Source organism: Anopheles marshallii, chromosome 3 (assembly GCF_943734725.1).
Source record: "Anopheles marshallii chromosome 3, idAnoMarsDA_429_01, whole genome shotgun sequence".
NCBI lineage: Eukaryota > Metazoa > Arthropoda > Insecta > Diptera > Culicidae > Anopheles > Anopheles marshallii.
In genome coordinates, this window is record NC_071327.1 from 54,579,191 (window position 1) to 54,604,375 (window position 25,185).

At 46.3% G+C, this 25,185-nt stretch overlaps 4 protein-coding genes and 1 pseudogene across 4 annotated transcripts; all 5 read left to right on the forward strand.

The window, feature by feature from the left end:
• Nucleotides 1-1,535, forward strand: LOC128712837 (phospholipase B1, membrane-associated-like). Its single transcript, XM_053807708.1, has 4 exons — nucleotides 1-189; nucleotides 279-607; nucleotides 687-961; nucleotides 1,081-1,535. The coding sequence occupies exons 1-4, from the start codon at nucleotides 1-3 to the stop codon at nucleotides 1,533-1,535; spliced, it is 1,248 nt and encodes a 415-aa protein (XP_053663683.1).
• A 4,488-nt stretch (nucleotides 1,536-6,023) lies between these two features.
• LOC128712838 (phospholipase B1, membrane-associated-like) lies at nucleotides 6,024-7,553 on the forward strand. The gene is made up of 4 exons (XM_053807709.1): nucleotides 6,024-6,212; nucleotides 6,302-6,630; nucleotides 6,710-6,984; nucleotides 7,099-7,553. The coding sequence occupies exons 1-4, from the start codon at nucleotides 6,024-6,026 to the stop codon at nucleotides 7,551-7,553; spliced, it is 1,248 nt and encodes a 415-aa protein (XP_053663684.1).
• A 4,122-nt stretch (nucleotides 7,554-11,675) lies between these two features.
• On the forward strand, nucleotides 11,676-13,202 carry LOC128712839 (phospholipase B1, membrane-associated-like; annotated as a pseudogene).
• A 4,367-nt stretch (nucleotides 13,203-17,569) lies between these two features.
• Nucleotides 17,570-19,099, forward strand: LOC128712840 (phospholipase B1, membrane-associated-like). Its single transcript, XM_053807710.1, has 4 exons — nucleotides 17,570-17,758; nucleotides 17,848-18,176; nucleotides 18,256-18,530; nucleotides 18,645-19,099. The coding sequence occupies exons 1-4, from the start codon at nucleotides 17,570-17,572 to the stop codon at nucleotides 19,097-19,099; spliced, it is 1,248 nt and encodes a 415-aa protein (XP_053663685.1).
• A 3,690-nt stretch (nucleotides 19,100-22,789) lies between these two features.
• LOC128712841 (phospholipase B1, membrane-associated-like) lies at nucleotides 22,790-24,324 on the forward strand. The gene is made up of 4 exons (XM_053807711.1): nucleotides 22,790-22,978; nucleotides 23,068-23,396; nucleotides 23,476-23,750; nucleotides 23,870-24,324. The coding sequence occupies exons 1-4, from the start codon at nucleotides 22,790-22,792 to the stop codon at nucleotides 24,322-24,324; spliced, it is 1,248 nt and encodes a 415-aa protein (XP_053663686.1).
• The last annotated feature ends 861 nt before the right edge of the window (nucleotides 24,325-25,185 follow it).

Genomic DNA, 25,185 nt, shown 5'->3' on the forward strand with positions numbered 1-25,185 from the left:
ATGGATGTTCTACCATTGTCCCTGTCGCTACTGCTATTATTGAACACCAATGACGCTACGATCGCTCAGGAGGAAGTGTCCTTTCTCGATGATCCTCCATTTATAACGCTCTATCGGAAGATACACAACTTTCTGTTTGACAATGTCGGTCCAAATTCGGACCGATTAAATCAAGCTCGCTCGCAAGGGGTATGTCAATCTAGGAACATTTCTACCGACAAGATCTTGCCATGCTCGAATTTCCCTCCTAATCATTCGTCTTCCTATTCCTGATACAGAAAGTACAATCTCCCGTACCATCTGAGCAAGCTTTTCCCTGTCCTACGGAAGGCATGCGTAGCTCCAAAGTTCCTATCTCGGTTCACGAGCTACGTCCTGGAGACATCGACGTCATAGCGGCTCTCGGTGATTCGCTAACCGCCGGCACCGGAGTGCTGGCAACCGGAATTCTCGAACTGGTCATCGAGAATCGAGGCCTGTCGTGGTGCATCGGAGGACAGGGTACTTGGCGTCAATATCTAACCCTACCGAACATACTAAAGGTGTTCAATCCGAACCTGAATGGTTATGTCGTTGGCGACAGTCTATCCATCGACAGGGAGTCAAGGTAATTTAACGCATTGGCTTCCTATTTGCAAAATAGTCCCTTCTATACTGTTTTCTTAATTTTGATTTCTGGGCCACAGATTTGATGTGGCCGAAATAGGCGGCATGAGTCAGGATCTGCCGCACCAAGCGAGAAATCTCATCAAACGTATGCAGTCGGATCGAACGGTCGATATCCAAAATCATTGGAAGCTGATAACTATTCTCATCGGACATAATGATTTCTGTAGCTGCATCTGCTACCTGCCCAAGCCCGAGAAAGCACTCTACCAACATGAGCAAAATTTGCTGGAAACCTTGAGACTACTTCGCAAGTATCTGCCTAGAACTATGGTTAATATTGTGGCAACAATCAGTAAGCATGCGATTAATAACATATGTGTTGGAAAACAAATAATATTGAAAGAATCTCTCTCTTCTCTTTCTGTTTCCGTTCATCTTCCCTTCCCTTCCCTTCCCTTCAACTGCATGCAGATGTTAGCATCTTGAGAACGTTCATCCCGAAGCCAGCGTCGTGCGTTACCACCCATTCGTTCGAGTGTTCCTGTGTGTTTGGAGCACGGTTTGAGTCCTTCCAACCGCGGCTGGAGCGTATCATGAAGCAGTGGAACCGAGTACAGCAGACCGTCGCCGAGCGGGACGAGTTCTCCAGTGACTCCGATTTCGTCGTTAACTATCAACCATTTCCGGAGCATCTGACGCTGCCTACGCTCCAGAACGGTGACACCGATGCAGGCATCGCCTCGGTCGATTGTTTCCATTTCAGCCAACGGGGACACGCGATCGCGGCGAACAGCTACTGGAACAATCTGATCGATCTCGTGGGCAATAAGTCGGAGCTGGTGCACAGGGAGTTTGAACGTTTCAACTGTCCGATGAAGGGAAGACCGTTTCTTGCGACGAGTAAGAACAGTTTAGGACGGTTCTGAAAGTAGACAAAACATACCAAATTGTTACAACCATGAAGATGTGTGATTGGGACAACACATCGTAGAAGAATTATTTGTTATTGTTACGTCATGCTTCTTCTAAGTAGAAAATAAAGTTCAAGAAAAAAATAATTGAGCCCCGAATGGGGGAAACATCACCGAACCCCAAATGTAGAAAAACACACGTAGATGACGCTCAGAGATGTGGAGCACATTTTCTATGCGATCAGCAAATTTTGTGCTCGGGCCGACCCGACCCAGCCACACATCACACACCGGAAGCAGGCACGTGAAGAATTTCAGACAAAGAAAAATACTGGCGACATGGACGCGCCGGAAAACTAAACCATCCAGAAACGGTCGCTTTATTTTACGACGATAAGCGAAGGGATTCGATCCGGTCGTACGATCGCAGACAGGAAAGCCATTTGCGGCGCGAACCCTTCACAGCAACTCGACGCCACCGGTCCCGATTCTCGCACAATGGCGACAATCTGGTAAATGACGCAACGTCACGTACAGTGGAATGCGATGACGCCATCCGTTCGACTAGCGTAACGAAACTTTGGAACCTTCTGCGATTGCCATTTTTATTGGAATGCTTATGTCAGCTGGTGGCTAGAATTCGAACAATCATCGACATGGACTAGAATTGAACTAAGCTAAAGCTAATGAATGAACCTTCAATTAAAAATGTTCCTGCAATCCCCTGGTCGGCCAACGTCCAATGTGGTCATCACCATCCAACGTGGTCTCAATACCAGGTAGCGCGGATGCGGTGGATGCGGAATCAGGAACACTTGACACCTGCGGATGCAAACATTTAATATCGCACAGGAACTACGAGTGTTCCGGACGGAAACCCTCAACAGGAGTCAAGCCACGAAGAAAGCATGTAAACCACCGTTGCAAAGCCAAAGAAGAGATTATGACAAAAAGGACCCCTGGCAATTGTTTTTCTAAAGTTCATAAAACTTCGCAAATCGTGGAGTCACTTACCTTCTCTCGGCTGATCATCGTCATAATCATGAACGACCAAAGGATCTTCGTTTGTCGGTGGGACCTGATTCGGTGATTGTGGTGGTTCACGGCCCTGGGTATGATAGCGTCTTCCGGGAGCTGTCAGCGTTTCATCGACAATCCAATACACCTCGGCTTGTTCTTGCAAGGCAGAATTTGGATACAATCTCAATTGCGGTGCCGTCTGACGTTGGACCGGGTGGATTGTAATATCCACCGCTGGAACTGTACCTGTACGTGGTGTAGCTGGAATATTACCAGCCGATGCAACAGAACCCGAACGTTGAGTAGCTGGAATATTACCAGCCGGTCGTACGGAACCCGAACGTTGAGTAGCTGGAATATCGCCATCCGGTCGCACAGAACCCGAACGTGGAGCAGCCGGAATATTACCAGCCGATGCAACAGAACCACAACGTGGTGTAGCTGGAATATTACCAGCCGATGCAACAGAACCCGAACGTGGTGTAGCTGGAATATCGCCATCCGGTCGTACAGAACCCGAACGTGGAATAACTGGAATATTACCAGCCGGTGCAACAGAACCACAACGTGGAGTAGCTGGAATATCGCCAGCCGGTCGTACAGAACCCGAACGTGGAGCAGCCGGAATATCGCCAGTCGGTCGTACAGAACCAGAACGTGGAACAGCCGGAATATCGCCAGTCGGTGTAACAGAACCCGAACGTTGAGTAGCTGGAATATCGCCAGCCGGTCGTACAGAACCCGAACGTGGAGCAGCCGGAATATCGCCAGTCGGTCGTACAGAACCAGAACGTGGGGTAGCCGGAATATCGCCAGCCGGTCGTACAGAACCCGAACGTGGAGTAGCTGGAACATTGCCAGCCGGGGCTCCGAAACCTGAGCGTGCAGCAGCTGCCGTCCGCTGTTTTGCACCAACCCCTGGTGTAAGTACCGTAGCTTGGCCTTTTCCACTGTTAACGCAGGCAGTACATGCCCGGCCTGTAGCTGGTGCGCTTGCAACGTCTAACCAGTAGATAGTCGGATTTCGGCGGGAACGTACTAGACGTACCTGGGGCTGGTCGCCCGATGCCACCAACAGGGTTTCTCGAGCGTTTGAACGGCGGTGCGATCTGCCATTACGGTGCCGTCCTCCATGGGTACGGTAGTTATCATCTGCATGGGTCAATTCCTGCAAATGTCGACCAACCAGCTCCAACCAACTGCTCGCTTCAGCATGCCGATTTTGCTCTCGCAGTTCTCTTACATGACGACACAACGGACAAAGGACATCATTGAGGTTCAGAATATCCTTAGCACTTTGTTGGTCACGAGGGTTTTGCGACATTTTCAAACAAATTACACGTTTTCACTGAAAGTTTATGATTTTTTGTCGGAATACCAATGATTTCTTGAAGTTATTTTGGTGAAATACACTTTCACACACCTTAACGGAAGGCTCACTGTATTGGAGAGTTCACTTCACTGGAGCACTGCGTTCGACGACTGGCACTTCGATAATGCGACAGAGCTCTTGCGTTTCAACTGATCGTTCTGCGCCTTCCGAACCGAATGGTACCAAAGCACAGGGTGACCCGTGGCGAATGTCAACTAGCGGTTGTCATCCGCCATTCAGCAGCCGCTGTCACAATGCCGCGACCGACTGACTGATGTTCACCGTGAACCTTACCTTCCCGGAGACACCGAACGGTGATGCGGACTTCACGTACATGTCGCTGAACTGCTTTCATCTCAGCCAAAAAGGGTACGCCTTGGCCTCGAACGCACTGTGGCATAATATGCTTGAACCGGTTGGGGGAAAATCGATGAACTGGGAGAGAGAATTCACGCTGTTCAAGTGTCCTAGCGCGGACGTGCCATTCCTGCGTACGCCCGGCAATAGCTAAGGACAACGGATACTGCACCGCACCTGGAGGAAAGTGTACCTTATCTAAATGTGATATTAAATTTATACACACACGTACACGTGGTCGGGACGGGTGGATTGGACAGGAGATTAAGGCTATCAATGCACCAATCGAAATAAAGATCATTTCGCTACTCGTTGTAGGTTCTTAAGATATGCGTAACGGATAGGATCCTTCTTCATACGTACTTATGCATGTACATCCATAGGAACATCTCATTTAAAAATAAGATTTTTATACAGTCTGTTCACGCAAAATAACACCGCAAGCAGGAAGTTGACAGTTGACGATCGATTTCGTTCAGTTTCGTCAACTGTCGGAAAGTGAGTGTCAGTTGCACTCAAAAAACAAAATTTATAAATACGGGTGCCACGAAATAAAACATCCTCTCTTTTTCTACGCTACATCAACTGCAAGTCCGGTAAATATTACAACACAAGAAAATAATCCGAAATCTGCAAATCCGTTCACAGTCTTTTCTGAGTTACGCGAATAATGCGTGCCAGAAATATTCGCGTAACTCGAATTCTCTTCATAATATCGTTTATAGTTAATATTCAATGATCCATTTCTTCTTTTCTCATTACGAAGCACACTAATAATTGATATTTTCATGTTTATTTCGTCAAATAGAGTACATTTTTATCAAAATTTATACTTTTAACATCAAAATGTAACGTAGTTTTGAGCAAATTTGAATTTTGACAAATACAAACTTCAATTCAATTACAATTACATTACAATTCAATTACACAAACTGTCTAAATTTTGGGATTCGCGTATCTCAAATTCGAGTAACTCCAGTGTCGCTTCACTCGTAAAAAGACTGTACTTAATTTAACGATGGTGGTGTGTTGTCCCAAGTATTTCTCAGCTGCCCAGGATGTTTACATCCGAAAACGCTATGACGACTTTTGGAAGAAATTCTTTGTGATTGTTCAATAAAACGCAAGACATGATCATTTGTTTAAAACAAGCAGAAAGCTTTATTGGTTAGTAATGGCGACGCGTGTAATTTTTTTTAAACATACTCATTGATAGATATGTTCGTACATTATAACTAAAACATCGCTTTCTGTTTGCGCTATGGATAATGCTTTGTGTTAGTAAACCATGTTTGGAATAGTATGACGCTTCTTCATATAAATCGTCCTTGTTCCGCATCGTGCGGGTTAGTTTGTAGTTAAAACCAATCGCTTTTTGATTGCGACATCAATAATCAAGTAATGTGTTGATAAAACGTTGAAGTACAATATGAAGAGAATTTTTATCTGTCGTCCTTGTGCCGCATGGCAAGCGCAAGTGACTCTTAGCGATACTATAAAAGCTCGGGTTCATTTCACAACCGATTTCAAAACGGAATTCACTGTTCCAACAGAAGCAACGCGAGGACGTGCCTCGACTGCCACTGTCTGAAAGTTTCCTTTACGTTCTTCGTAGACGATCTTCGTGGCGACCGAAATCGGTTGGATGATTTTGAGCTGATTCCCTATAACTAACAGCAAACATCATTCATGTAAGTAATTGTGAGTAAGATAAACATAAAACAACGTAAAACGCATTTTTCCAATGCAGTATTATGGATGTTCTACCATTGTCCCTGTCGCTACTGCTATTATTGAACACCAATGACGCTACGATCGCTCAGGAGGAAGTGTCCTTTCTCGATGATCCTCCATTTCTAACGCTTTATCGCAAGATACACAACTTTCTGTTTGACAATGTCGGTCCAAGTTCGGACCGATTAAATCAGGCTCGCTCGCAAGGGGTATGTCAATCTACGAACATTTCTACCGACAAGATCTTGCCATGCTCGAATTTCCCTCCTAATCATTCGCCTTCCTATTCCTGATACAGAAAGTACAATCTCCCGTACCATCTGAGCAAGCCTTTCCCTGTCCTACGGAAGGCATGCGGAGCTCCAAAGTTCCTATCTCGGTTCACGAGCTACGTCCTGGAGACATCGACGTCATAGCGGCTCTCGGTGATTCGCTAACCGCCGGCACGGGAGTGCTAGCAACCGGAATTCTTGAGCTGGTCATCGAGAATCGGGGCCTGTCGTGGTGCATCGGAGGACAGGGTACCTGGCGTCAATATCTAACTCTACCGAACATACTGAAGGTGTTCAATCCGAACCTGAATGGTTATGTCGTTGGCGACAGTCTATCCATCGACAGGGAGTCAAGGTAATTGAACGCACTGGTTTCCTACTTGCGAAATAGTCCCTTCTATACTGTTTTCTTAATTTTGATTTCTGGGCCACAGATTTGATGTGGCCGAAATAGGCGGCATGAGTCAGGATCTGCCGCACCAAGCGAGAAATCTCATCAAACGCATGCAGTCGGATCGAACGGTCGATATCCAAAATCATTGGAAGCTGATAACTATTCTCATCGGACATAATGATTTCTGTAGCCGCATCTGCTACCTGCCCAAGCCCGAGAAAGCACTCTACCAACATGAGCAAAATTTGCTGGAAACCTTGAGACTACTTCGCAAGTATCTGCCTAGAACTATGGTTAATATTGTGGCAACAATCAGTAAGCATGCGATTAATAACATATATGTTGGAAAACAAATAATATTGAAAGAATCTCCCTCTTCTCTTTCCGTTTCCGTTCATCTTCCCTTCCCTTCCCTTCAACTGCATGCAGATGTTAGCATCTTGAGAACGTTCATCCCGAAGCCAGCGTCGTGCGTTACCACCCATTCGTTCGAGTGTTCCTGTGTGTTTGGAGCACGGTTTGAGTCCTTCCAACCGCGGCTGGCGCGTATCATGAAGCAGTGGAACCGAGTACAGCAGACCGTCGCCGAGCGGGACGAGTTCTCCAGTGACTCCGATTTCGTCGTTAACTATCAACCATTTCCGGAGCATCTGACGCTGCCTACGCTCCAGAATGGTGACACCGATGCAGGCATCGCCTCGGTCGATTGTTTCCATTTCAGCCAACGGGGACACGCGATCGCGGCGAACAGCTACTGGAACAATCTGATCGATCTCGTGGGCAATAAGTCGGAGCTGGTGCACAGGGAGTTTGAACGTTTCAACTGTCCGATGAAGGGAAGACCGTTTCTTGCGACGAGTAAGAACAGTTTAGGACGGTTCTGAAAGTAGACAAAACATACAAAAATGTTACAACCATGAAGAGTGATTGGGACAACACATCGTAGAAGAATTATTTGTTATTGTTACGTCATGCTTCTTCAAAGTAGAAAATAAATTTCAAGAAAAAAATAATTGAGCCCCGTATGGGGGAACCGTCTCCGAACCCCAAATGTAGAAAAACACACGTAGTGCACAGACGCACAGAGATGTGGAGCACATTTTCTATGCGATCAGCAAATTTTGTGCTCGGGCCGACCCGACCCAGCCACACATCACACACCGGAAGCAGGCACGTGAAGAATTTCAGACAAAGAAAAATACTGGCGACATAGACGCGCCGGAAAACTAAACCATCCAGAAACGGTCGCTTTATTTTACGACGATAAGCGAAGGGATTCGATCCGGTCGTACGTTCGCAGACAGGCAAGCCATTTGCGGCGCGAACCCTTCACAGCAACTCGACGCCAGCGGTCCCGATTCTCGCACAATGGCGACTATCTGGTAAATGATGCAACGTCACGTACAGTGGAATGCGATGACGACATCCGTTCGACTAGCGTAACGAAAGTTTCGAACCTTCTGCGAATGCCATTTTTATTGGAATGCTTATGTTAGCTGGTGGCTAGAATTCGAACAATCATCGACATTGACTAGAATTGAACTAAGCTTAAGCTAATGAATGAATATTCAATTAAAAATGTTCCTGCAATCCCCTGGTCGACCAACGTCCAATTTGGTCATCACCATCCAATGTGGTCTCAATACCAGGTAGCGCGGATGCGGAATCAGAAACACTTGACACCTGCGGATGCAAACATTTAATATCGCACAGGAACTGCGAGTGTTCCGGACGGAAACCCTCAACAGGAGTAAAGCCACGAAGAAACCATGTAAACCAGTGTTGCATAGCCAAAGAAGAGATTATGACAAAAAAGGACCTGGCAATTGTTTTTCTAAAGTGCATAAAACTCCACAAATCGTGAAGTCACTTACCTTCTCTCGGCTGGTCATCGTCATAATCATGAACGACCAAAAGTTCTTCGTTTGTCCGTGGGACCTGATTCGGTGGTTGTGGTGGTTCACGCCCCTCGGTATGATAGTGTCTTCCGAGATCTGTCAGCGTTTCATTGACAATCCAATACACCTCGGCTTGTTCTTGCAAGGCAGAATTTGGATACAATCTCAATTGCGGTGCCGTCTGACGTTGGACCGGGTGGATTGTAATATCCACCGCTGGAACTGTACCTGTACGTGGTGTAGCTGGAATACTACCAGCCGATGCAACAGAACCACAACGTGGTGTAGCTGGAATATTTTCAGCCGATGCAACAGAACCACAACGAGGAGTAGCCGGAATATCGCCTGTCGGTCGTACAGAACCCGAACGTTGAGTAGCTGCAATATCGCCAGTCGGTCGTACCGAACCCGAACGTGGTGTAGCTGGAATATCGCAATCCGGTTGTACAGAACCCGAACGTGGTGTAGCTGTAATATCGCCAACCGGTCGTACAGTACCCGAACGTGGAGTAGCTGGAACATTGCCAGCCGGGGCTCCGAAACCTGAGCGTGCAGCAGCTGCCGTCCGCTGTTTTGCACCAACCCCTGGTGTAAGTACCGTAGCTTGGCCTTTTCCACTGTTAACGCAGGCAGTACAGGCCCGGCCTGTAGCTGGTGCGCTTGCAACGTCTAACCAGTAGATAGTCGGATTTCGGCGGGAACGTACTAGACGTACCTGGGGCTGGACGCACGATGGCACCAACAGGGTTCCTCGAGCGTTTGAACGGCGGTGCGATCTGACATTACGGTGCCGTCCTCCATGGGTACGGTAGTTATCATCTGCATGTGTCAATCCCTGCAAATGTCGACCAACCAGCTCCAACCAACTGCTCGCTTCAGCATGCCGATTTTGCTCTCGCAGCTCTCTTACATGACGACACAACGGACAAAGGACATCATTGAGGTTCAGCATATCCTTAGCACTTTGTTGGTCACGAGGGTTTTGCGCCATTTTCAAACAAATTACACGTTTTCACTGAAAGTTTATGATTTTTGGCCGGAATACCAATGATTTCTTGAAGTTATTTTGGTGAAATACACTTTCACACACCTTAACGGAAGGCTCACTGTATTGGAGAGTTCACTTCACTGGAGCACTGCGTTCGACGACTGGCACTTTGATAATGCGCCAGAGCTCTTACGTTTCAACTGATCGTTCTGCGCCTTCCGAACCGAATGGTCCCAAAGCACAGGGTAACCCGTGGCGAATGTCAACTAGCGGTTGTCATCCGCTATTCAGCAGCCTCTGTCACAATGCCGCGACTGACTGACTGATGTTCACCGTGAACCTTACCTTCCCGGAGACACCGAACGGTGATGCGGACTTCACGTACATGTATGTCGCTGAACTGCTTTCATCTCAGCCAAAAAGGGTACGCCTTGGCCTCGAACGCACTGTGGCATAATATGCTTGAACCGGTTGGGGGTAAATCGATGAACTGGGAGAGAGAATTCACGCTGTTCAAGTGTCCTAGTGCGGACGTGCCATTTCTGCGTATGCCCGGCAATAGCTAAGGACAACGGGTACTGCACCGCACCTGGAGGAAAGCGCACCTTATCTAAATGTGATATTAAATCTATACACACACGTACACGTGGTCGGAACGGGTGGATTGGACAGGAGATTCAGGCTATCAATGCACCAATCGATTTATAGATCATTTCGCTACTCGTTGTAGGTTCTTAAGATATGCGTAACGGATAGGATCCTTCATCATACGTTCTCATGCATGTACATCCACAGGAACATCTCAATAAAAAATAAGATTTTTATACAGTCTGTTCACGCAAAATAACACCGCAAGCAGGAAGTTGACAGTTGACGATCGCTTTCGTTTAGTTTCGTCAACTGTCGGAAAGTGAGTGTCAGGGGCACTCAAAAAACAAAATTTATAAATACGGGTGCCACGAAATAAAACATCCTCTCTTTTTCTACACTACATCAACTGCAAGTCCGGTAAATATTACAACACAAGAAAATAATCCGAAATCTGTAAATCCGTTCACAGTCTTTTCCGAGTTACGCGAATAATGCGTGCCAGAGATATTCGCGTAACTCGAATTCTCTTTATAATATCGTTTATAGTTGGTATTCAATGATCAATTTCTTCTTTTCTCATTATAAAGCACACTAATAATTGATATTTTTTTGTTTATTTCGTCAAATAGAGTACGTTTGTAACAAAATTTATGAAACGTAGTTTTGGGCAAATTTGAAATTTGACAAATACAAACTTCAATTCAATTACAATTACATTACAATTCAATTACACAAATTGTCTAAATTTTGGGATTCGCGTATCTCGAATTCGCGTAACTCGTAAAAAGATTGTACTTAATTTAACGATGGTGGTGTGTTGTCCCAAGTATTTCTCAGCTGCTAAACATCCGAAAACGCTATGACGACTTTCGGAAGAAATTCTTTGTGATTGTAAAATAAAACGCAAGACATAATCATTTGTTTAAAACAAGCAGAAAGCTTTATTGGTTAGTAATGGCGACGCGTGTAATTTTTTTTAAACATACCCATTGATAGATATGTTCGTACATTAGAACGAAAACATCGCTTTCTGTTTGCGATATGGATAATGCTTTGTGTTAGTAAACCATGTTTGGAATAGTATGACGCTTCTTCATATAAATCGTCCTTGTTCCGCATCGTGCGAGTTAGTTTTTAGTTAAAACCAATCGCTTTTTGATTGCGACATCAATAATCAAGTAATGTGTTGATAAAAAGTTAAAATACAATATGAAGATTATTTATCTGTCGTCCTTGTGCCGCATGGCAAGCGCAAGTGACTCTTAGCGATACTATAAAAGCTCGGGTTCATTTCACAACCGATTTCAAAACGGAATTCACTGTTCCAACAGAAGCAACGCGAGGACGTGCCTCGACTGCCTCTGTCTTAAAGTTTCCTTTACGTTCTTCGTAGACGATCTTCGTGGCGACCGAAATCGGTTGGATGATTTTGAGCTGATTCCTTGTGACTAAAAGCAAACATCATTCATGTAAGTAATTGTGAGTAAGATAAACATATAACAACGTAAAACGCATTTTTCCAATGCAGAATGGATGTTCTACCATTGTCCCTGTCGCTACTGCTATTATTGAACACCAATGACGCTACGATCGCTCAGGAGGAAGTGTCCTTTCTCGATGATCCTCCATTTCTAACGCTCTATCGGAAGATACACAACTTTCTGTTTGACAATGTCGGTCCAAATTCGGACCGATTAAATCAGGCTCGCTCGCAAGGGGTATGTCAATCTAGGAACATTTCTACCGACAAGATCTTGCCATGCTCGAATTTCCCTCCTAATCATTCGCCTTCCTATTCCTGATACAGAAAGTACAATCTCCCGTACCATCTGAGCAAGCCTTTCCCTGTCCTACGGAAGGCATGCGGAGCTCCAAAGTTCCTATCTCGGTTCACGAGCTACGTCCTGGAGACATCGACGTGATAGCGGCTCTCGGTGATTCGCTAACCGCCGGCACCGGAGTGCTGGCAACCGGAATTCTCGAGCTGGTCATCGAGAATCGAGGCCTGTCGTGGTGCATCGGAGGACAGGGTACCTGGCGTCAATATCTAACTCTACCGAACATACTGAAGGTGTTCAATCCGAACCTGATTGGTTATGTCGTTGCCGACAGTCTATCCATCGACAGGGAGTCAAGGTAATTGAACGCATTGGTTTCCTACTTGCAAAATAGTCCCTTCTATACTGTTTTCTTAATTTTGATTTCTGGGCCACAGATTTGATGTGGCCGAAATAGGCGGCATGAGTCAGGACAGGAACACTGCCGCACCAAGCGAGAAATCTCATCAAACGTATGCAGTCAGACCGAACGGTCGATATCCAAAATCATTGGAAGCTGATAACTATTCTCATCGGACATAATGATTTCTGTAGCCGCATCTGCTACCTGCCCAAGCCCGAGAAAGCACTCTACCAACATGAGCAAAATTTGCTGGAAACCTTGAGACTACTTCGCAAGTATCTGCCGAGAACTATGGTTAATATTGTGGCAACAATCAGTAAGCATGTGATTCATAACATATATGTTGGAAAACAAATCATATTGAAAGAATCTCCCTCTTCTCTTTCCGTTTCCGTTCATCTTCCCTTCAACTGCATGCAGATGTTAGCATCTTGAGAACGTTCATCCCGAAGCCAGCGTCGTGCGTTACCACCCATTCGTTCGAGTGTTCCTGTGTGTTTGGAGCACGGTTTGAGTCCTTCCAACCGCGGCTGGCGCGTATCATGAAGCAGTGGAACCGAGTACAGCAGACCGTCGCCGAGCGGGACGAGTTCTCCAGTGACTCCGATTTCGTCGTTAACTATCAACCATTTCCGGAGCATCTGACGCTGCCTACGCTCCAGAATGGTGACACCGATGCAGGCATCGCCTCGGTCGACTGTTTCCATTTCAGCCAACGGGGACACGCGATCGCGGCGAACAGCTACTGGAACAATCTGATCGATCTCGTGGGCAATAAGTCGGAGTTGGTGCACAGGGAGTTTGAACGTTTCAACTGTCCGATGAAGGGAAGACCGTTTCTTGCGACGAGTAAGAACAGTTTAGGACGGTTCTGAAAGTAGACAAAACATACAAAAATGTTACAACCATGAAGAGTGATTGGGACAACACATCGTAGAAGAATTATTTGTTATTGTTACGTCATGCTTCTTCAAAGTAGAAAATAAATTTCAAGAAAAAAATAATTGAGCCCCGTATGGGGGAACCGTCTCCGAACCCCAAATGTAGAAAAACACACGTAGTGCACAGACGCACAGAGATGTGGAGCACATTTTCTATGCGATCAGCAAATTTTGTGCTCGGGCCGACCCGACCCAGCCACACATCACACACCGGAAGCAGGCACGTGAAGAATTTCAGACAAAGAAAAATACTGGCGACATAGACGCGCCGGAAAACTAAACCATCCAGAAACGGTCGCTTTATTTTACGACGATAAGCGAAGGGATTCGATCCAGTCGTACGATCGCAGACAGGCAAGCCATTTGCGGCGCGAACCCTTCACAGCAACTCGACGCCAGCGGTCCCGATTCTCGCACAATGGCGACTATCTGGTAAATGATGCAACGTCACGTACAGTGGAATGCGATGACGACATCCGTTCGACTAGCGTAACGAAAGTTTCGAACCTTCTGCGATTGCCATTTTTATTGGAATGCTTATGTCAGTTGGTGGCTAGAATTCGAACAATCATCGACATTGACTAGAATTGAACTAAGCTAAAGCTAATGAATGAACCTTCAATTAAAAATGTTCCTGCAATCCCCTGGTCGACCAACGTCCAATTTGGTGGTCCAACCATCCAACGTGGTCACAATACCAGGAAGCGTGGATGCGGTGGATGCGGAATCAGGAACAGTTGACACCTGCGGATGCAAACATTCAATATCGCATAGGAACTGCGAGTGTTCCGGACGGAAAACCTCAACGGGAGTTAAGCAACGAAGAAAGCATGTAAACCACCGTTGCAAAGCCAAAGAAGAGATTATGACAAAAAGGATCCCTGGCAATTGTTTTTCTAAAGTTCATAAAACTTCGCAAATCGTGAAGTCACTTACCTTCTCTCGGCTGATCATCGTCATAATCATGAACGACCAAAGGATCTTCGTTTGTCGGTGGGACCTGATTCGGTGATTGTGGTGGTTCACGCCCCTCGGTATGATAGCGTCTTCCGAGATCTGTCAGCGTTTCATTGACAATCCAATACACCTCGGCTTGTTCTTGCAAGGCAGAATTTGGATAAAATCTCCATTGCGGTGCCATCTGACGTTGGACCGGGTGGATTGTAATATCCACCGCTGGAACTGTACCTGTACGTGGTGTAGCTGGAATATTTCCAGCCGGTGCAACAGAACCACAACGTGGTGTAGCTGGAATATTACCAGCCGATGCAACAGAACCCGAACGTGGTGTAGCTGGAATATCGCCAGCCGATCGTAGCGAACCCGAACTTAGAGTAGCTGGAACATTGCCAGCCGGTGCAACAGAACCACAATGTGGAGTAGCTGGAATATTGCCAGCCGATGCAACAGAACCACAACGTGGAGTAGCTGCAATATCGCCAGCCGGTCGTACAGAACCCGAACGTGGTGTAGCTGTAATATCGCCAGCCGGTCGTACAGAACCCGAACGTGGAGCAGCCGGAATATCGCCAGCCGGTGTAACAGAACCACAACGTGGAGTAGCTGCAATATCGCCAGTCGGTCGTAGAGAACCAGAACGTGGGGCAGCCGGAATATCGCCAGCCGATGCAACAGAACCCGAACGTGGAGCAGCCGGAATATCGCCAGCCGGTCGTACAGAACCCGAACGTGGAGTAGCTGGAACATTGCCAGCCGGGGCTCCGAAACCTGAGCGTGCAGCAGCTGCCGTCCGCTGTTTTGCACCAACCCCTGGTGTAAGTACCGTAGCTTGGCCTTTTCCACTGTTAACGCAGGCAGTACATGCCCGGCCTGTAGCTGGTGCGCTTGCAACGTCTAACCAGTAGATAGTCGGATTTCGGCGGGAACGTACTAGACGTACCTGGGGCTGGACGCACGATGGCACCAACAGGGTTCCTCGAACGTTTGAACGGCGGTGCGATCTGACATTACGGTGCCGTCCTCCATGGGTACGGTAGTTATCATCTGCATGTGTCAATCCCTGCAAATGTCGACCAACCAGCTCCAACCAACAGCTCGCTTCAGCATGCCGATTTTGCTCTCGCAGCTCTCTTACATAACGACACAACGGACAAAGGACATCATTGAGGTTCAGAATATCCTTAGCACTTTGTTGGTCACGAGGGTTTTGCGCCATTTTCAAACAAATTACACGTTTTCACTGAAAGTTTATGATTTTTGGCCGGAATACCAATGATTTCTTGAAGTTATTTTGGTGAAATACACTTTCACACACCTTAACGGAAGGCTCACTGTATTGGAGAGTTCACCTCACTGGAGCACTGCGTTCGACGACTGGCACTTCGATAATGCGACAGAGCTCTTGCGTTTCAACTGATCGTTCTGCGCCTTCCGAACCGAATGGTTCCAAAGCACAGGGTGACCCGTGGCGAATGTCAACTAGCGGTTGTCATCCGCTATTCAGCAGCCGCTGTCACAATGCCGCGACCGACTGACTGATGTTCACCGTGAACCTTACCTTCCCGGAGACACCGAACGGTGATGCGGACTTCACGTACATGTCGCTGGACTGCTTTCATCTCAGCCAAAAAGGGTACGCCTTGGCCTCGAACCCACTGTGGCATAATATGCTTGAACCCGTTGGGGGAAAATCGATAAACTGGGAGAGAGAATTCACGCTGTTCAAGTGTCCTAGCGCGGACGTGCCATTTCTGCGTACGCCCGGCAATAGCTAAGGACAACGGGTACTGCACCGCACCTGGAGGAAAGCGCACCTTATCTAAATGTGATATTAAATCTATACACACACGTACACGTGGTCGGAACGGGTGAATTAGACGGGAGATTAAGGCTATCAATGCACCAATCGATTTATAGATCATCTCGCTACTCGTTGTAGGTTCTTAAGATATGCGTAACGGATAGGATCCTTCATCATACGTACTCATGCAAGTACATCCACAGGAACATCTCAATAAAAAATAAGATTTTTATACAGTCTGTTCACGCAAAATAACACCGCAAGCAGGAAGTTGACAGTTGACGATCGGTTTCGTTCAGTTTCGTCAACTGTCGGAAAGTGAGTGTCAGGGGCACTCAAAAAACAATTTTTATAAATACGGGTGCCACGAAATAAAACATCCTCTCTTTTTCTACACTACATCAACTGCAAGTCCGATAAATATTACAACACAAGAAAATAATCCGAAATCTGCAAATCCGTTCACAGTCTTTTCCGAGTTACGCGAATAATGCGTGCCAGAGATATTCGCGTAACTCGAATTCTCTTTATAATATCGTTTACAGTTGGTATTCAATGATCAATTTCTTCATTTCACATTACGAAGCACACTAATAATTGATATTTTTATGTTTATTTCGTCAAATAGAGTACATTTTTATCAAAATTTATATTTTTAATATCAAAATGTAACGTAGTTTTGGGCAAAATGGAAATTGGACAAATACAAACTTCAATTCAATTACAATTACATTACAATTCAATTACACAAATTGTCTAAATTTTGGGATTCGCGTATCTCGAATTCGCGTAACTCGTAAAAAGATTGTACTTAATTTAACGATGGTGGTGTGTTGTCCCAAGTATTTCTCAGCTGCCCAGGATGTTTACATCCGAAAACGATATGACGACTTTCGAAAGAAATTCTTTGTGATTGTTAAATAAAACGCAAGACACGATCATTTGTTTAAAACAAGCAGAAAGCTTTATTGGTTAGTAATGGCGACGCGTGTAATTTTTTTTAAACATACCCATTGATAGATATGTTCGTACATTAGAACTAAAACATCGCTTTCTGTTTGCGATGTGGATAATGCTTTGTGTTAGTAAACCATGTTTGGAATAGTGTGACGCTTCTTCATATAAATCGTCCTTGTTCCGCATCGTGCGTGTTAGTTTGTAGTTAAAACCAATCGCTTTTTGATTGCGACATCAACAATCAAGTAATGTGGTGATAAAACGTTAAAGTACAATATGAAGATTATTTATCTGTCGTCCTTGTGCATGGCAAGCGCAAGTGACACTTAGAGATACTATAAAAGCTCAGGTTCATTTCACAACCGATTTCAAAACGGAATTCACTGTTCCAATAGAAGCAACGCGAGGACGTGCCTCGACTGCCACTGTCTGAAAGTTTCCTTTACGTTCTTCGTGGCGACCGAAATCGGTTGGATGATTTTGAGCTGATTCCTTATAACTAACAGCAAACATCATTCATGTAAGTAATTGTGAGTAAGATAAACATATAATAACGTAAAACGCATTTTTCCAATGCAGTATTATGGATGTTCTACCATTGTCCCTGTCGCTACTGCTATTATTGAACACCAATGACGCTACGATCGCTCAGGAGGAAGTGTCCTTTCTCGATGATCCTCCATTTCTAACGCTTTATCGCAAGATACACAACTTTCTGTTTGACAATGTCGGTCCAAGTTCGGACCGATTAAATCAGGCTCGCTCGCAAGGGGTATGTCAATCTACGAACATTTCTACCGACAAGATCTTGCCATGCTCGAATTTCCCTCCTAATCATTCGCCTTCCTATTCCTGATACAGAAAGTACAATCTCCCGTACCATCTGAGCAAGCCTTTCCCTGTCCTACGGAAGGCATGCGGAGCTCCAAAGTTCCTATCTCGGTTCACGAGCTACGTCCTGGAGACATCGACGTCATAGCGGCTCTCGGTGATTCGCTAACCGCCGGCACGGGAGTGCTAGCAACCGGAATTCTTGAGCTGGTCATCGAGAATCGGGGCCTGTCGTGGTGCATCGGAGGACAGGGTACCTGGCGTCAATATCTAACTCTACCGAACATACTGAAGGTGTTCAATCCGAACCTGAATGGTTATGTCGTTGGCGACAGTCTATCCATCGACAGGGAGTCAAGGTAATTGAACGCACTGGTTTCCTACTTGCGAAATAGTCCCTTCTATACTGTTTTCTTAATTTTGATTTCTGGGCCACAGATTTGATGTGGCCGAAATAGGCGGCATGAGTCAGGATCTGCCGCACCAAGCGAGAAATCTCATCAAACGCATGCAGTCGGATCGAACGGTCGATATCCAAAATCATTGGAAGCTGATAACTATTCTCATCGGACATAATGATTTCTGTAGCCGCATCTGCTACCTGCCCAAGCCCGAGAAAGCACTCTACCAACATGAGCAAAATTTGCTGGAAACCTTGAGACTACTTCGCAAGTATCTGCCTAGAACTATGGTTAATATTGTGGCAACAATCAGTAAGCATGCGATTAATAACATATATGTTGGAAAACAAATAATATTGAAAGAATCTCCCTCTTCTCTTTCCGTTTCCGTTCATCTTCCCTTCCCTTCCCTTCAACTGCATGCAGATGTTAGCATCTTGAGAACGTTCATCCCGAAGCCAGCGTCGTGCGTTACCACCCATTCGTTCGAGTGTTCCTGTGTGTTTGGAGCACGGTTTGAGTCCTTCCAACCGCGGCTGGAGCGTATCATGAAGCAGTGGAACCGAGTACAGCAGACCGTCGCCGAGCGGGACGAGTTCTCCAGTGACTCCGATTTCGTCGTTAACTATCAACCATTTCCGGAGCATCTGACGCTGCCTACGCTCCAGAATGGTGACACCGATGCAGGCATCGCCTCGGTCGATTGTTTCCATTTCAGCCAACGGGGACACGCGATCGCGGCGAACAGCTACTGGAACAATCTGATCGATCTCGTGGGCAATAAGTCGGAGCTGGTGCACAGGGAGTTTGAACGTTTCAACTGTCCGATGAAGGGAAGACCGTTTCTTGCGACGAGTAAGAACAGTTTAGGACGATTCTGAAAGTAGACAAACATACCAAATTGTTACAACCATGAAGAGTGATTGGGACAACGCATCGTAGAAGAATTATTTGTTATTGTTACGTCATGCATCTTCTAAGTAGAAAATAAATTTCAAGAAAAAAATAATTGAGCCCCGTATGGGGGAACCGTCTCCGAACCCCAAATGTAGAAAAACACACGTAGTGCACAGACGCACAGAGATGTGGAGCACATTTTCTATGCGATCAGCAAATTTTGTGCTTGGGCCGACCCGACCCTGCCACACATCACACACCGGAAGCAGGCACGTGAACAATTTCAGACAAAGAAAAATACTGGCGACATCGACGCGCCGGAAAACTAAACCATCCAGAAACGGTCGCTTTATTTTACGACGATAAGCGAAGGGATTCGATCCGGTCGTACGATCGCAGACAGGAAAGCCATTTGCGGCGCGAACCCTTCACAGCAACTCGACGCCAGCGGTCCCGATTCTCGCACAATGGCGACTATCTGGTAAATGATGCAACGTCACGTACAGTGGAATGCGATGACGACATCCGTTCGACTAGCGTAACGAAAGTTTCGAACCTTCTGCGAATGCCATTTTTATTGGAATGCTTATGTTAGCTGGTGGCTAGAATTCGAACAATCATCGACATTGACTAGAATTGAACTAAGCTTAAGCTAATGAATGAATATTCAATTAAAAATGTTCCTGCAATCCCCTGGTCGACCAACGTCCAATTTGGTCATCACCATCCAACGTGGTCTCAATACCAGGTAGCACGGATGCGGCGGATGCGGATTCAGGAACACTTGACACCTGCGGATGCAAACATTCAATATCGCATAGGAACTGCGAGTGTTCCGGACGGAAAACCTCAACGGGAGTTAAGCAACGAAGAAAGCATGTAAACCACCGTTGCAAAGCCAAAGAAGAGATTATGACAAAAAGGACCCCTGGCAATTGTTTTTCTAAAGTTCATAAAACTTCGCAAATCGTGGAGTCACTTACCTTCTCTCGGCTGATCATCGTCATAATCATGAACGACCAAAGGATCTTCGTTTGTCGGTGGGACCTGATTCGGTGATTGTGGTGGTTCACGCCCCTCGGTATGATAGCGTCTTCCGGGATCTGTCAGCGTTTCATTGACAATCCAATACACCTCGGCTTGTTCTTGCAAGGCAGAATTTGGATACAATCTCAATTGCGGTGCCGTCTGACGTTGGAACGGGTGGATTGTAATATCCACCGCTGGAACTGTACCTGTACGTGGTGTAGCTGGAATATTACCAGCCGATGCAACAGAACCACAACGTGGTGTAGCTGGAATATTTTCAGCCGATGCAACAGAACCACAACGAGGAGTAGCCGGAATATCGCCAGTCGGTCTTACAGAACCCGAACGTTGAGTAGCTGGAATATCGCCAGCCGGTCGTACAGAACCCGAACGTGGAGCAGCCGGAATATCGCCAGTCGGTCGTACAGAACCAGAACGTGGGGTAGCCGGAATATCGCCAACCGGTCGTACAGAAACCGAACGTGGAGCAGCCGGAATATCGCCAGCCGGTCGTACAGAACCCGAACGTGGAGCAGCCGGAATATCGCCAGTCGGTCGTACAGAACCCGAACGTGGAGTAGCTGGAACATTGCCAGCCGGGGCTCCGAAACCCGAGCGTGCAGCAACTGCCGTCCGCTGTTTTGCACCAACCCCTGGTGTAAGTACCGTAGCTTGGCCTTTTCCACTGTTAACGCAGGCAGTACATGCCCGGCCTGTAGCTGGTGCGCTTGAAACGTCTAACCAGTAGATAGTCGGATTTCGGCGGGAACGTACTAGACGTACCTGGGGCTGGCCGCCCGATGCCACCAACAGGGTTCCTCGAGCGTTTGAACGGCGGTGCGATCTGCCATTACGGTGCCGTCCTCCATGGGTACGGTAGTTATCATCTGCATGTGTCAATCCCTGCAAATGTCGACCAACCAGCTCCAACCAACTGCTCGCTTCAGCATGCCGATTTTGCTCTCGCAGCTCTCTTACATGACGACACAACGGACAAAGGACATCATTGAGGTTCAGCATATCCTTAGCACTTTGTTGGTCACGAGGGTTTTGCGCCATTTTCAAACAAATTACACGTTTTCACTGAAAGTTTATGATTTTTGGCCGGAATACCAATGATTTCTTGAAGTTATTTTGGTAAAATACACTTTCACACACCTTAACGGAAGGCTCACTGTATTGGAGAGTTCACTTCACTGGAGCACTGCGTTCGACGACTGGCACTTCGATAATGCGCCAGAGCTCTTGTGTTTCAACTGATCGTTCTGCGCCTTCCGAACCGAATGGTACCAAAGCACAGGGTGACCCGTGGCGAATGTCAACTATCGGTTGTCATCCGCTATTCAGCAGCCGCTGTCACAATGCACGACTGACTGATGTTCACCGTGAACCTTACCTTGCCAGAGACACCGAACGGTGATGCGGACTTCACGTACATGTCGCTGGACTGCTTTCATCTCAGCCAGAAAGGGTACGCCTTGGCCTCGAACGCACTGTGGAATAATATGCTTGAACCGGTTGGGGGTAAATCGATGAACTGGGAGAGAGAATTCACGCTGTTCAAGTGTCCTAGTGCGGACGTGCCATTTCTGCGTACGCCCGGCAATAGCTAAGGACAACGGGTACTGCACCGCACCTGGAGGAAAGCGCACCTTATCTAAATGTGATATTAAATCTATACACACACGTACACGTGGTCGGAACGGGTGGATTGGACAGGAGATTAAGGCTATCAATGCACCAATCGATTTAAGATAGATAATCATATCTCGCTATTAATTGTAGGTTCTTAAGATATGCGTAACGGATAGGACACTGCCACCATTAACCCTGTACACGCATTTGCTGTAGTTCACGCGGTACCCTTCATCATACGTACTCATTACCATTCACAGGAACACAGGAACATCTCATTTAAAAATAAGATTTTTATACTTAATTTACCGATGGTGGTGTGTTGTCTCAAGTATTTCTCAGCTGCTAAACATCCGAAAACGCTATGACGACTTTCGGAAGAAATTCTTTGTGATTGTAAAATAAAACGCAAGACATGATCATTTGTTTAAAACAAGCAGAAAGCTTTATTGGTTAGTAATGGCCACGCGTGTAATTTTTTTTTAAACATACCCATCGCATGTTCGTACATTAGAACGAAAACATCGCTGTTTGCGATATGGATAATGCTTTGTGTTAGTATACCATGTTTGGAATAGTATGACGCTTCTTCATATAAATCGTCCTTGTTCCGCATCGTGTGGGTTAGTTTGTAGTTAAAACCAATCGCTTTTTGATTGCGACATCAATAATCAAGTAATGTGTTGATAAAACGTTAAAGTACAATATGAAGATTATTTATCTGTCGTCCTTGTGCATGGCAAGCGCAAGTGACACTTAGAGATACTATAAAAGCTCAGGTTCATTTCACAACCGATTTCAAAACGGAATTCACTGTTCCAACAGAAGCAACGCGAGGACGTGCCTCGACTGCCTCTGTCTGAAAGTTTCCTTTACGTTCTTCGTGGCGACCGAAATCGGTTGGATGATTTTGAGCTGATTCCTTATAACTAACAGCAAACATCATTCATGCAAGTAATTGTGAATAAGATAAACGTATAACAATGTAAAACGCATTTTTCCAATGCAGAATGGAAGTTCTACCATTGTCCCTGTCGCTACTGCTATTATTGAACACCAATGACGCTACGATCGCTCAGGAGGAAGTGTCCTTTCTCGATGATCCTCCATTTATAACGCTCTATCGGAAGATACACAACTTTCTGTTCGACAATGTCGGTCCAAATTCGGACCGATTAAATCAGGCTCGCTCGCAAGGGGTATGTCAATCTAGGAACATTTCTACCGACAACATCTTGCCATGCTCGAATTGCCCTCCTGATCATTCGCCTTCCTATTCCTGATACAGAAAGTACAATCTCCCGTACCATCTGAGCAAGCTTTTCCCTGTCCTACGGAAGGCATGCGGAGCTCCAAAGTTCCTATCTCGGTTCACGAGCTACGTCCTGGAGACATCGACGTGATAGCGGCACACGGTGATTCGCTAACCGCCGGCACCGGAGTGCTGGCATCCGGAATTCTCGAGCTGATCATCGAGAATCGAGGCCTTCCGTGGTGCATCGGAGGACAGGGTACCTGGCGTCAATATCTAACTCTACCGAACATACTGAAGGTGTTCAATCCGAACCTGAATGGTTATGTCGTTGGCGACAGTCTATCCATCGACAGGGAGTCAAGGTAATTGAACGCATTGGCTTCCTACTTGCAAAATAGTCCCTTCTATACTGTTTTCTTAATTTTGATTTCTGGGCCACAGATTTGACGTGGCCGAAATAGGCGGCATGAGTCAGGATCTGCCGCATCAAGCGAGAAATCTCATCAAACGTATGCAGTCGGATCGAACGGTCGATATCCAAAATCATTGGAAGCTGATAACTATTCTCATCGGACATAATGATTTCTGTAGCCGCATCTGCTACCTGCCCAAGCCCGAGAAAGCACTCTACCAACATGAGCAAAATTTGCTGGAAACCTTGAGACTACTTCGCAAGTATCTGCCGAGAACTATGGTTAATATTGTGGCAACAATCAGTAAGCATGCGATTAATAACATATATGTTGGAAAACAAATAATATTGAAAGAATCTCCCTCTTCTCTTTCCGTTTCCGTTCATCTTCCCTTCCCTTCCCTTCCCTTCAACTGCATGCAGATGTTAGCATCTTGAGAACGTTCATCCCGAAGCCAGCGTCGTGCGTTACCACCCATTCGTTCGAGTGTTCCTGTGTGTTTGGAGCACGTTTTGAGTCCTTCCAACCGCGGCTGGAGCGTATCATGAAGCAGTGGAACCGAGTACAGCAGACCGTAGCCGAGCGGGACGAGTTCTCCAGTGACTCCGATTTCGTCGTTAACTATCAACCATTTCCGGAGCATCTGACGCTGCCTACGCTCCAGAACGGTGACACCGATGCAGGCATCGCCTCGGTCGACTGTTTCCATTTCAGCCAACGGGGACACGCGATCGCGGCGAACAGCTACTGGAACAATCTGATCGATCTCGTGGGCAATAAGTCGGAGTTGGTGCACAGGGAGTTTGAACGTTTCAACTGTCCGATGAAGGGAAGACCGTTTCTTGCGACGAGTAAGAACAGTTTAGGACGGTTCTGAAAGTAGACAAAACATACAAAAATGTTACAACCATGAAGAGTGATTGGGACAACACATCGTAGAAGAATTATTTGTTATTGTTACGTCATGCTTCTTCTAAGTAGAAAATAAATTTCAAGAAAAAAATAATTGAGCCCCGAATGGGGGAAACATCACCGAACCCCAAATGTAGAAAAACACACGTAGTGCACAGACGCTCAGAGATGTGGAGCACATTTTCTATGCGATCAGCAAATTTTGTGCTTGGGCCGACCCGACCCTGCCACACATCACACACCGGAAGCAGGCACGTGAAGAATTTCAGACAAAGAAAAATACTGGCGACATAGACGCGCCGGAAAACTAAACCATCCAGAAACGGTCGCTTTATTTTACGACGATAAGCGAAGGGATTCGATCCGGTCGTACGATCGCAGACAGGCAAGCCATTTGCGGCGCGAACCCTTCACAGCAACTCGACGCCAGCGGTCCCGATTCTCGCACAATGGCGACTATCTGGTAAATGATGCAACGTCACGTACAGTGGAATGCGATGACGACATCCGTTCGACTAGCGTAACGAAAGTTTGGAACCTTCTGCGATTGCCATTTTTATTGGAATGCTTATGTCAGTTGGTGGCTAGAATTCGAACAATCATCGACATTGACTAGAATTGAACTAAGCTAAAGCTAATGAATGAACCTTCAATTAAAAATGTTCCTGCAATCCCCTGGTCGACCAACGTCCAATTTGGTCATCACCATCCAACGTGGTCTCAATACCAGGTAACGCGGATGCGGTGGATGCGGAACATGGAACACTTGACACCTGCGGATGCAAACATTTAATATCGCACAGGAACTGCGAGTGTTCCGGACGGA

What these genes read in the sequence shown, in the direction of transcription:
- LOC128712838 (XM_053807709.1), top strand. Translation starts at nt 6,024, where the DNA reads ATGGATGTTCTACCATTGTCCCTGTCGCTACTGCTATTATTGAACACC. An exon ending in ATCAGGCTCGCTCGCAAGGG is followed by an intron (nt 6,213 to 6,301) that starts GTATGTCAATCT and finishes TTCCTGATACAG; the next exon opens with AAAGTACAATCTCCCGTACC. An exon ending in TCCATCGACAGGGAGTCAAG is followed by an intron (nt 6,631 to 6,709) that starts GTAATTGAACGC and finishes TCTGGGCCACAG; the next exon opens with ATTTGATGTGGCCGAAATAG.
- LOC128712837 (XM_053807708.1), top strand. Translation starts at nt 1, where the DNA reads ATGGATGTTCTACCATTGTCCCTGTCGCTACTGCTATTATTGAACACC. An exon ending in ATCAAGCTCGCTCGCAAGGG is followed by an intron (nt 190 to 278) that starts GTATGTCAATCT and finishes TTCCTGATACAG; the next exon opens with AAAGTACAATCTCCCGTACC. An exon ending in TAATATTGTGGCAACAATCA is followed by an intron (nt 962 to 1,080) that starts GTAAGCATGCGA and finishes AACTGCATGCAG; the next exon opens with ATGTTAGCATCTTGAGAACG.
- LOC128712841 (XM_053807711.1), top strand. Translation starts at nt 22,790, where the DNA reads ATGGAAGTTCTACCATTGTCCCTGTCGCTACTGCTATTATTGAACACC. An exon ending in ATCAGGCTCGCTCGCAAGGG is followed by an intron (nt 22,979 to 23,067) that starts GTATGTCAATCT and finishes TTCCTGATACAG; the next exon opens with AAAGTACAATCTCCCGTACC. An exon ending in TAATATTGTGGCAACAATCA is followed by an intron (nt 23,751 to 23,869) that starts GTAAGCATGCGA and finishes AACTGCATGCAG; the next exon opens with ATGTTAGCATCTTGAGAACG.
- LOC128712840 (XM_053807710.1), top strand. Translation starts at nt 17,570, where the DNA reads ATGGATGTTCTACCATTGTCCCTGTCGCTACTGCTATTATTGAACACC. An exon ending in ATCAGGCTCGCTCGCAAGGG is followed by an intron (nt 17,759 to 17,847) that starts GTATGTCAATCT and finishes TTCCTGATACAG; the next exon opens with AAAGTACAATCTCCCGTACC. An exon ending in TCCATCGACAGGGAGTCAAG is followed by an intron (nt 18,177 to 18,255) that starts GTAATTGAACGC and finishes TCTGGGCCACAG; the next exon opens with ATTTGATGTGGCCGAAATAG.